The sequence below is a fragment of the Ursus arctos genome, unplaced genomic scaffold (assembly GCF_023065955.2).
Source record: "Ursus arctos isolate Adak ecotype North America unplaced genomic scaffold, UrsArc2.0 scaffold_18, whole genome shotgun sequence".
NCBI lineage: Eukaryota > Metazoa > Chordata > Mammalia > Carnivora > Ursidae > Ursus > Ursus arctos.
The window spans coordinates 7,649,179-7,661,595 of NW_026622852.1; the positions used below are offsets into that span (position 1 = coordinate 7,649,179).

Here is a 12,417-nt window from a genome sequence, read left to right on the forward strand (position 1 = left end):
CCCTATCTTTATCATTCCTAGATGAAGCTATACTAAGAACGGACTCTGAGATGTATCTGCCACGTGCTGAGTATGAAACCTGAGTGACGTTTGGGAACGGAGCTCACGAAGGAACAAGAACACAAATATTTATTTGTCCCCAAAATAGAGGAGCCCATATTTTCGAACATTCCAATGGAACCCCCAAATTAGAGTTTACTGCATTGAAAACAGTATCATCTACTTGAAGATTATTAACACAAACTCAACATTGAGTCAAACCTATAATCTGTGTAGCTCATAGTAACTTACTTGGTAGAAGTATCTCGTAAATAGATTGTATGCTTTGAGTCTCTTCTAAATGATCAAAAAATATATATATGGATAAAATATCAAAGACAACTTTTTCACTAACTCTGTTCAATATTTTTTTCTTCGTAATTAAAAGTAGCTCAGCAACTTCCCCCCTTTAAAATCCACTCTTACCTCAGTAGTCATATAAATTATTCTGGCTATATAATTCTTCACTTCTTGCAGTGAAATACTGTAACATTTGGTAAGATAATTCTTTCTGGCTGTACGTTCCTACTGAAATTTTGGTGAGATAGTTTCATTTTTTTACTAGTGTAAAAGTAGGAAAGGCTTCTAAAGCTAGACTTGTGCTGAATAGGAAGATAGGGGGTGGGGAATGACACTACATTTAAAGTCAATCTTCTTCCTGCAACTTTTATTAACTGTTTTAAAGGTTGTGGCTATCGGGCAATTTCGTCCGGAAACGGAAACTCTAACACCCATATTTAGGTACTTCCAACTAAAAGCAGTTCACGGAAACTGCTGCTAGCAACAGGGTGGGAAAATTTCTGTTGCTCTTCTTTCCTGTGATATACGGTACAAGGGTTGGCCCTGGTTTGGTCCACCTGCCAGCGGAGTTTAAAGTTTCCAAGGCTCGGAGGAACACAATGACTTGGATCAAACTGCCTAAATGAGAAGAAGAGCACTTCTGCTACAACAAGGAAGCCGTTAAACTCCTACTAAGCTAACCATCTCTTTTATGCGTCCGTGCACACGACCGACCTCCTCTATCACTGACCAGGGATTATTTCTGACAATCCAGGATATTCCGAAAGCTTGGAGACATATGGCTGGAAAATGAAACGACCCTGGAGTGTGGCCACATCATTACTTTGTGTCGCGTGGTACCAGATGGGCAATCAGTGAATGATGCAGAGATGTGAACGGACAGTTTTATAATGTGAATTTTCCCCCCGTAAAGCCAAAACAGACTTCATTTCCCTCTCTTTTCTTTTGGTTTATAATACTTGGATTTTCTCCTTTCTGCAATATCAATTAAATCAGTTTGGCAGTGGGGTAGCCAAAAAGGAAGAGGATGAAGCGATCCTTAAAATCTTAGTAAGTGTCTGAGGAGCCACAGCACCCAGGAAACTGCGGCTGCGACCCGCCTGGTCCTGTGCGGATTTCAGGGTTGAGAACAGCGCAAGCGGTTATGGAGCGGACGGTGCACTCCATCCGCCGAGGATAGAGACCCAGACGCCGGGAGGGGTCCGCTCATTTCGCCGCAGCCTTGGAGGCCGCTGCTGCCTCTCATCCGCCGCGTTTCATTACCATTATCCTCGTCTGGAAAAGTCATGGAAGACGGCCCGCTGCCAGACCTCAGAGACATCGAGCTGAAGCTGGGACGCAAAGTACCCGAGAGCCTAGTGCGCTCGCTCCGTGGGGAGGAGCCGATTCCCCAGGAAAGGGACAGGGACCCCTGCGGGGGGAGCGGCGGCGGCGGCGGCTGCAGTAGCAGCAGCAGCAGCTGCAGCTTCCCTCCCTCCTTGTCGTCCTCCTCTTCGTCCTCTCCAACCTCTGGCTCCCCACGTCGTAGCCACTGCAGCGCCCTGGAGAGGCTGGAAACCAAGCTGCACTTCCTCAGGCAAGAGATGGTGAGTGCGGTGCACCAGCTGTGGCAATGAGGGCCCGGCCGAAAGGTGGGGCGGTCGGAAGATGGGCCCGCAGAGAGAGGGCGGCTGAGGCTGCAGAGCTGAGTGCAAGGCTCGTGGGAATGCGGGGTAGGGAAGCGCGCAGGGGGCGCGCGTCTGGAGGCTTGTTTACCCCGGATTTTGCTGGGTCGGGGTTTGCCAGGATAGGAGAGCCTGTTTTCCTCTGTGTACTTTGTGATAGCGCCGACTCGGTGCTTCAGACTCTGACCATTTAGCTGCTAGTCCGCAGCCTCTCGGGTACCCTGCCCGCCGGGGGTTTGCAGTCGCTAAGTCCATCTGGGGCCTGCTGTGTGCTGTTCACACTGTCGGTTCAAAAGGTGCCTCAGTCCTTTGCACTAAAGCAAAAATACTTCCTGGTTTGCCGAGAGGTGGCGAGGCAGTGTCCCTGCCAGCGATCCTTCCCAGCTCACTCTTCCACCTTCACCGCTGGTTACTCCTTTATAATGCAAAGCCCCCCGCCCCTTGGTGCAGCAGCGGCAGCTGTTCCAAGGCCACTGTTAAGCTGATTCTCCACAGCTGGCTCTGAAAACAATGGCCCATTCGTCCTTGATGGCTTTAGGAATAGCTTGTTTCACTGTTTTGATCCTAGTGAGCAGGTGATCTCCAGGCCCAGGGATTTGCTAATGACCACTTCCTATCCTTCCCCCCCTCAGTCCTCAATCTGCAATTGTTTTCTGTGTTGCTAGTAAACAGTACTTTAAGATTAGGACAATGAGACTAGTACAGGGTCTGAGAATCCTTGTTATTCCGGATATACTTAAACGGAAAAAACTTATTTACTGGCCATGAGTTCTGGGGCGAGTCACTTGGCCTCTGTGAACCGCAGTTTATTTGTACAATAAACTGGTGGGAGGAAATAATTCCTTCCTAAATCCTTTGAAGAAACTAACCACAAAGCAACAGCATTTTCTACCGGCCTGGAGTGGAGGAAAGTTGCAAGAGTGGTCTCAGTCAACCCAGAGGATGGTGAGGATTTTCTACATAAAAGATCCTGTCTACTAGGGCTTTGCATTATAAAGGAGTAACCAGCGGTGTTTCCCTCATTCCTCTCTTTCTGCATTTGGAACACTCAGGAGGTAATAAATTCCACAGCATAAAGTAATCTTGGCAAATAGATAAGTGTAAAAAGCCAGTCTTCAGAAATCATGTCCTGTGTTCAGAATTTTCACTGTGTTATCTACATAAAGGTCCCAGGATATCACTCTAAAAAAACCTATCTCAAGATCTTTAAAGTTGGTATACCTAAGGACTTTGGTTTTATATCTCAAGGATCCATTTTCTTCCTACTTGGAACGTTCAGATGTTGAAAGCAAATTACACACACATACAGCTCTACATGTATAGGTCTATATATATGTGTGCACGTGGGCATCTGTGTGTATACATTCAGCGTGTATAATGCAAACTAGTTTATTCATGTTTCACTGTCTAAGTACACACAGGTGGTATATCTTAGTTGTTCAAAAAGTACCAATTAAGCATTTACTATGGGTGCTGAAAATACAAAATGAAAAAGTCAAGGAGCTTGTCTGTTCAGGGCTCTCAAATCTCTTGCACTCATTTGCCATTTATTATTTGTAGTAAATCAAATCAAGAGTGTGGAAGAACGCCAAGGGGAGGGGGAATCTGGTTATTTTCAACTAAGGACACTTTCTAGACTTACCTGTTTTTCTTAATGAAAATATCATAGACGTGGTAAAAGTCTGTCTCTCCCAGCCAGATCTTGCCGTGTGTGATGAGGGTATATTAATAAATACATTTTAAAAAAGCAAAAGGAAACCCCAACAACAGCAGCAAGTTGCTAAATTGACTGTTTGTTATATCGTCTATGTGAAGCATCAGTAGCTGCAGTATTTATGCCAGCACAGATGTTTTGTGTTAAACTTTGTGCTCCACTGAAGGTCTCCAGGAAGAAAATAAAAACATTAGCCATGAGACTTTAGAGAAAAGATCGAGACAGGTATATTCCCCTGCTAGTGAGACCCGTTTACCCCATTTTACACAGCTCCTTTGGGTGCTAGAAACCCCAACTTTAGCATGACTGGGAAGCAACAGATTTGTTTGTATGTAGACTTGGCAGTTTTGTTATAAACACTGAACAGATGCAGTGTTGCAGTTCTTCCTGTCTCCTCGGATCCCCACGTAGAGAAGTTAGGGAACCAGAGTGGAATATGACCTCTGCGTTGTGATCTTTCCGTTCTTTTCCGCCCTGTGCTGTGGGCACTGAGTTAAGCTGCTCTGTATTATGCATGAGTCCACATTTCATGTTTATTACTTTTAGTTGTCCACACATTGTTTTTCTGGATTGTCTGGAATTACCAGGTTTGGGGCCTGCCCTCGGAACTCCTTCTTAAGAAACACCTGAGCCAGGCACAAACCTTTCTGGAGACTTCCAGGAATTAAGCCTCCCTTCTTTTCTTATTAGTTAGATGTGTATACCATTGACACAATATTGCATAGGCTTGCAGGGAGGCCGTCTTAACACAAACTTCTGTACATACACATGATTTCATCATTGTCTCTCATCTCCTTTATGGCTTCATGGAGAATTCCCTTCACTCTTATTTGTGATGTTACAGTCAATGCTCTTAGAGGTCTGAGAGATGCAGTTGTAATAAAGGCAACTTGGAAGAGATTGAAGAGGGGGAAGAAACTCTGTTGCCAGACTTCTTAATGGTGAAACTCTTATTGACAACATAAATAGCACCATACATAATAAAGCTTGCGGGAGGGAAAATATTAGAAAAGAAAATCTGCAGGTTTGCATTTGGTACAGGAGGCCAGTTTAAGGTAATGATCAGGATGTTTGGGGGAGGAGGCAGATTTTCTAGTATGTAAGCATTTTTATTTTGAATTTAGAGATAAGGAAATTTGATAATACAAAAACAAATGCAGAGATATACATAGGAAACTTTTAACGAAATTGGAGAGATGTCAGGCTTCTTGTGTAAAGTCTGCCCAATATATGTTCACTACTTTTCCTTTCAGACTGTTTTAATATTTGTCATCATTTGAGTCTAAAGTTGTACGGGGAAAGAGGAAGTATTTTCATCCACATTTTGCAAGTGAGATCTTTGTGGCTTAACAGGCCAAGGTCACACAGCTAATTAGTGAATAGAGTCACAACTCGAACTCTTAACCTGACTCCGTGTACTGTGCTTTTCCCCTCATTCCAGTCTGCATACGGATCTGTGATAGCTCAGCACCCCCTAGAGTACTAAGGGATGAAGAAGAGAAGTTCTCAGGATGCACGGGAGGGGTTGTTTCAGATACAGGTTCATTCAATAATCAATGATTTATTGAGTGCCTACTATGTGCCAAATCTATCTCCAGACCTTGGTAATATACAACAAAATGGCTACTTTAAAAAGTTGATTTTTTTATCCCACATTCCCAATTGTTTTCATCCATGCAAAGACTGCTTTTACAAATGTTCTTAAGAATGGGACTTTCAGCATTGCTTATGAAATATTACTCTAAGTTTTCTAGTATCTCATGATATCCAAAATATTTTTCTAATAAATGTAAATAATCTCTGTCAAAACCTGGGTTTTATCATTTAATAATAATTTTACATTACACTTTGTAAGATGTTCAGAGAGTTTTACTGTTATATCAATATGTCTGTGAAAATTATTTTCATCAGTTTTTCTCTGAAAGAAATTTCAAATTTGCCTAAGAAAAAGGCAATCACTAAAGGATCAAAATCTGGAATTGGCAGGGGTCTAATGCACCCTTCCTATTTGCCTTCCAGATAATTACTGTTCAGAAAATCAAAGAGGAGTTTGGCATGAAGTATATACTACCTGTTGATGCCACATTCTGGTTCCAATCGGTTCTGTATTATGTCGGGATGATTACTAATCTTTGGTAATACAACGCCATTATGAAAACTATGGAAACACTGTGTTCTGATTTCCATATTTTTGGCAATTGTTTGCACAGCAGCTGGGTAGTATATCTAATAGAATAAACAATCTCAAGCAAGTTACTTATCCTTTCTTAGTATTAAAGCATTCAAATATCCCACCCAGTTCCTCCACTCTTGCTTTAATAAATTGTTCTGGGCAATTCCCAAACACACATACCCTCAGACAAAGACTAGCATATGATACTAGCAGAACAGAAATCCCAATGTCACAGTTTTTATGAGTGGTAGATTTATACTTGGTTTTTGGTACTTTCTCTTATTGATCTCTTCTATATTTTGCCCCCCTGTTAAATGGCTTGCTGACTTTGTAATAAAAATGAAAGTTTTTTGGGGGTGCCTGGGTGGCTCAGTTGTTAAGCATCTGCCTTCGGCTCAGGGTGTGATCCCAGCGTTATGGGATCGAGCCCCACATCGGGCTCCTCTTCTGGGAGCCTGCTTCTTCCTTTCCCACTCCCCCTGCTTGTGTTCCCTCTCTCGCTAGCTGTCTCTCTCTCTCTGTCAAATGAATAAATTAAAAAATCTTAAAAAAAATGAAAGTTTTTTTATATTCCCTCAAAAAATATTTTCATTAAATTAACTTCACAATTGCTTTGGATATGTTCCTGAGTAGGCTAGGAGGTTTCTATCCCTTGTTCTATCATTCGGTCATTTTTCATAGCTAGTTAGTTTCAGTAATATTTTTACTATTTTATCATTTGATGATTTTTTTTTAAGTTGGATAAAAATCTAAGAAAAACCCTTAGGTATATAATTGAGAAGCTGTAAAGTGGAAAGTACCTCCCTTGATGAGTTCACAAGATAGTGGGAAAGATAAAATGGGAATATAATTTGGCCAGAGAAAGATTGCAAACTGACATGTCAGCAGGTGCACAATGCCATAGCAGAGGTCAGACATCAGTGTTGAGGTGCACAGGTAAAGCTGAGGAAATTTGTGACAGTGCCCTGAACAAGGACTCAAAAGTGCTGATAATGATGCAAAGGAAGGGCTTAATATTAGGGATAAAGACATCAAGGAGATGAGGAAACCGATTCCTAATAATGGCTTCTTCTGTTATTACGCACAGGGAGCGCTAATTATGCTCACTTAAATCTGACAAAAATCTTGTTGAAACAGGTTTCCTTACACCGCGGCTCCAGAACTGACAGCAGTGCACACGAAGGTAGTAATGTCATTTGGCTAGAAACACAGAGACACGATTTAGAGAATTTATACCTAATTTGAAAACAGTGACATTTCCAAATCTGAGGAGCCCTGCCCTGTACCTAGGAATGTCTGTTGAATTATTGGTGCATACTTAAAGAACACTTCCTGACCAAAAAGAATTCCTTTCCATTCCAGTCAAGTTGCACAACCATGCTGGCTTGATCTTGAGAGACCACAAATATTGTGAGATTTTTTTTAGACTGATTATGTTCATTTCCATGGCAGCACAAAAAAAACATAGCTTTAACCTTCCATTTTGTAATTAATAAATCACAATTAAACAAGAATTTGTCATATGTTAAGACTTTAGAGTTTTGTTTGTTTGTTTTTAAATACTACTTCTGAAACCAGCATTTATTGCTAAAGTCTCTGGGGTCCCTGATAACTTGTTACTTTTTTGTTGTTTTTCTTTGAAGGATGTTCCTCTTGTTCTTCTTTAATGGTTATTCTTCACTACTTAAGGGGTTGGGCTTCTGGTTTGGTGGACCCTTCATGGGTTTGCAGCTAGACAAGCTGAGATTCCAGTCAAGTCTAGAGCAAGTCAAGATACAAACCAGCAGGGCCCAGCAGGCTGCCAGGGCCCTGCACCCCCTCCCTATGGAGACTCTTAGCCCCTCTTCCCTGACCAGAGCCTGCCCGGCTCTCAGTGGCCCTCTTTCCAAACTTGGCTCTTTCACTCCTTGGTGTCTGGCATTGAGCAAGTTATATAACCACTTTAGGACTCAGCTTTCTTGTTAACATAGGGAGGAAAGTATCTCTATTAAGGCATTTTAAGAATTCAGTGAAATAATATAAGAAAATCAACTACTACAGAGGCATTCAGAAATAGTAAGGACAATGACAATAAGAGGTATTATGTCCATGGCACGGCTGTTCTGTTGATCTTACACCAGTAGCCGCAGATGGGCAATGTGGTTTCGGGACTGATTCAAATTTAAGCATTTCCTCTACTTGACTATTATAGCACCTCCCGTGTCATCACATGTTCCCCAGAGACTATGTTTCTATACAAAAGCAAAAAAAAAAAAAAAAAAAAAAAAAAAAAAAAGAAAAGAAAAAAAATGTTCGTGGGCTTTGCCTAGCTTCAGTACAACTGGAAATCTTGATTTTGATTTCAGACTTTGCATTTATGAAGCAGATACTGTGAGCCAAGCACTCTGCAGTGTATAGTAGCCTAGATTAAATTACTGTGGAACCAAATTTTTGGTTTAGCCTAGGAAGTCTGCAAACTGAGACTAGTATTTAGTTTTTTTACAATGAAAGCTTTCTATGGGAAAAGCACTATGTTAGTTAAACATTTGATATGCATTATCCTACTGAAACCTTATAATAATCTTAAGGAAATATAATTTTAGTATCTCCTTTATAGATAAAGCATTGCAGATTATTGTGAATGCCCAAGACTACCTCCACAGTGAGGGGGGGAGCGAGGGTGAAGTCAGAATCTGAGCTTTAAACTATGACTGTATGATTACTTCTCATGCTTTCGAATATCTTGATGCACATCTTGACCCATATCTTGATTAAATGTACATATCTGCTCCTCCAGATTTTCAGAACGTTAAACATGGTAAACTGTATGTTTATTTACTATAAGCCCTCCAGGAGGAAAAGGATCGAAAGACAATCTCTGTCTTAGGAACACTCAAGATGTGGATGAACATACCCAAAAGTCACCTGGTCCCCAGCAACTGCACCCTTTCTTTTTTGCTACTGTCTTCAAGATCTTCATAAATACTTCTTCTCACTCCACAAAAGCTGCTGGTGAAGGATCCTCTCCCAGACCAGCTCAAGGCTCAGAACTCAGTAGTGGAGTTCAATAGTGTTCACGATCCAGAGTTTTACAAGCTTGCAACTGGTAGCATTTTGTTCCCTGAGAAATTCTGTTCGGGATAAGCTTGGATCTTAGATAACTCATAGAACTAGAAAACTGGGAATCTGACACCGTCTTGTGTCCATTTGAACAGCACCTTCAAGCCTGTTCTTCTAATAGGAACTCTATTATCCTATTTTTCAGTAGTGATACCAGTTGCACAGCACTGTGCTGGGACTTCCCAAATTGTGTGGTTGAAACACATTGATCCAAATTGAGCCCAATGTAAATCGTATTTATAGAATTCACAAAGAAAGGTTAAATTTTCAGACATATATTTCAAACATCTAAGTCTAAGCATTAAAAATATAATCCGAATAATTCATTTTTTAAAGGGATTAAACATTGAGCTAGATTTTTATACATAGCTATTATTGTGTTCATTTTACGGATAAGAAAACTATGGCTTATAGGGGTTAGCTAATTTGACGAAGTCACCGTAAGTTGTTTCTCAGCCATTCATTCAAACAACGACTTCTGTGAGCCTGGCTATATGCTGGATCCAATTTACTCCTAAACTGTACTATATGGACATACCATGGAGCATGCCCAGTTATTATGAATGGACATTTTTACAGTAATTTCATTATACCTACCAATGGACCTTTTGGTATTCCTTTAAAAACATTATTGTTTTCTTTTTAGAAGTTAAACGTATGCTTTCTCATTATAAAACTTCCAGAAATGTAGACACATTATAAAAAGAAAAACGAAAGTCCCGCTTCACCTGCCCCTGACACCACATCTTCTCCGTATTACTCCGTACCCCAAAGGAATCATTTGCTGACAGTTTGGTGTGAATCCTGTCAGGTCTTTCACTGTGTTTTTGCTGGCCTATACATGGTACATACACATTTATGTAAATTTAGCATGTGTGGATTTCATCTTCCTTGTTTTACATAATGATATTTTATTTGTTACCTAATAATTATTGGATGTTTACAGTATGCCAGTTAGTATTCTAAACAGTTTTCATGTATTATTTCTTTCTCCCTCTTCGCTCACTTATGACATAGGCAGTATGGGATATTGGGTCATATAAACAGATTCCTGATGTATCTTCAGAAATGTTTACTAGTCAATTTTTATCTTATTCTGTCACTTCACCTATATGCAGCCTAATGACTTATAATTAAAAAGAAAAAGTAATTACTTCACTTTTAATAATAAGAGATTGTCCAACTTTTAACTGTTCTTTTAGAAAGCAAATTCTTTTCATAGATATCAGACTTAATCAGACCATTCTTTAATTCAAGAAATAACTAAATCTTCAAATTGGAGTATGCTTCTCCCCAATCACGTACCACTTCAACATAATCTTCTTATTGAGTTTTTTTCTGGTAATAATAATAAAAATAAAAACTGAAAGTTGGACCAAAAGGCTAACATGGCGCAAGGTGGTCTATGCCACATGGAGAAGGCAGAATGGCATCCCGTGGATTTAGTGTGCCTTCAGTCTTCATGGCTCAAAAACATCTTAGTTTTTTTTTTTTCCTCAGATTTTGGAATGCTCATGATAACAAAACAGCTTCTGTTCCTAGAGATGAGACATAATCAGAACGTCTGAGCTTTCGATTAAAGAAATAATCAGTATCTTTCAAATCGACTCTTACAAGAAAGTGATATATAAACTAGAACTATACTATATCACTGACTAATAAGCCCTCTCTCTGCAGGCCCTTGGCAGTGGAAAGCTAGAAGATTGGGGAAGGAAGGAATCAGGGCGGGAGTGAGATGGGAATTTGATTGTGTCCTGGCTCAGCTGGACCCAGCACTTCATTTAGCAGCTTGGGGACAGCACCATCTCTTAACTGCCTTGGTTGGGTCAGCCAGCATGACCATCACAATTCAGCCTGTATTCTGATACATTTTATTCAAAATGTTAATCCTATCAAGAGATAGTCATATTGGACTAAGTTCTCAAACGGACCTCTGATGTCTTATCGTTGACTTCAGATTTTCAGAGGATAATCATTTCCCTCATTTCTAAGTTCTAGGTGGCATGTCACAATCGCAGGCATGTCCCCACCCCTCTACCGTCAGCATAGCATGGCTTTTCTAGAATAATTTTTAATTAAAAAATTTTTGTAGATAATATGGCCTGCTTATGTGTGAACTAAAAAATTATTAGCATTATCTACTTGTAATTAAAATTATGGAATGCTCTTTTCTTCCTTTGTATTTTAAATTAGGGCACCTGAAACTAGAATTAAGTTTTTGACTTTCCGTATATTTGATGAGCAGAATAAAATTGTTGCTGTGTTAATACTCACCATCAGTAAATTCATAAAATGTTGTAATACCAGCATCCCAAACAGTGAGCTATGTCTGTTACAACTCTGATTTCTGGCACAGGCTATTCTTCTAACAGGTTCCCTGATTTGTTCCTGTTGCAAAACTTGTCTACATCATTGTTGTTTTAGTGTTAACAAAGCTTGAGATCAAAGTTGAGAAGGAAATTTCTCTCCTCGTGGTGATGAAGTTCAACTTTCAAGGCTGCTAAATTCAGAGATCTACCTCCCTTTTGCCAATTTTCACTCCCTAAGTTTTATGTATCCTAAAATTTTTCTGAACATGTGCAAGCATACCTATAGTTTCTTTTCTACCTTTAGCTATAATTATAGACATATATTTGGAAAGGTATATGTTTGTATAATTTTAAAATTGAGACTTTTAGGATCTCATGTTGCAGCTGGTTTTCTAGCTACAGCATTGATACACACCACACGCACACGGCTTCAAAGCACAATTCACAGTGCTGCCACTTTGGACAGATTACTGGCGAAGACAGAAGTTAGACTCACTCTATTTGTATAAAAATATGGCTGTTGATGAGGTAGAGACAAGGTCAATAACCTCTAGAAATAGACAAGAGCAGCATAGAATCCTAGGGTGGGAAGAAAATTCAGAGGTCATCTAGACCAATTCCAAGTGTCTTCCTAGCTAGTTGATCACGCCTCCTTTGCTGAAATTTCTTCAGTGGTACATCCTTCCCTGGATCCCAAGGCAGACCATTCTGTTTTCAGACACATCTATTCATTTATATCTGTTAATTCCAGTTGTTCATCAAAAGACACACTCTGTAATCATTCACTGTGGCGAGAAATGCTCCAGCACGTGTGCCTATGAGCCATGCGTTTATAATTTAAGATGAAAACTCCATCAGGTATGCAGTACAACAAAAGGTCAATGGATTTCTCATAGGTTTGTACTTATGTGGCTAACATAAAAGACTTTCTTGCCTTTCTTGCAAAATGAAAAAAGAACAGCAAAGCAGAGCATTGGTGAGGCTGGAGAGGAATGGGCATTCTCCTGCACTGCAGCTGGAAGGGGATGTTGAAGGAAACTTTAGAGGTAAACGATGCCATATTAAAAGAAGAAGAAAAAAGATTCTTCTTGACATAGCAGTTCTGATGCCGGTAATACT

The 12,417-nt window shown here is 40.2% G+C and overlaps 1 protein-coding gene across 1 annotated transcript in view; it reads left to right on the forward strand.

Moving 5' to 3' along the window:
- The first annotated feature begins 839 nt into the window (after positions 1-839).
- Positions 840-12,417, forward strand: part of LURAP1L (leucine rich adaptor protein 1 like) — a 47,746-nt gene continuing 36,168 nt past the window's right edge. The window contains exon 1 of the mRNA XM_026506538.4: positions 840-1,925. Coding sequence (XP_026362323.1) covers positions 1,626-1,925 — 300 coding nt within the window. The 5' untranslated portion in view covers positions 840-1,625. The remainder of the gene's footprint in view (positions 1,926-12,417) is intronic.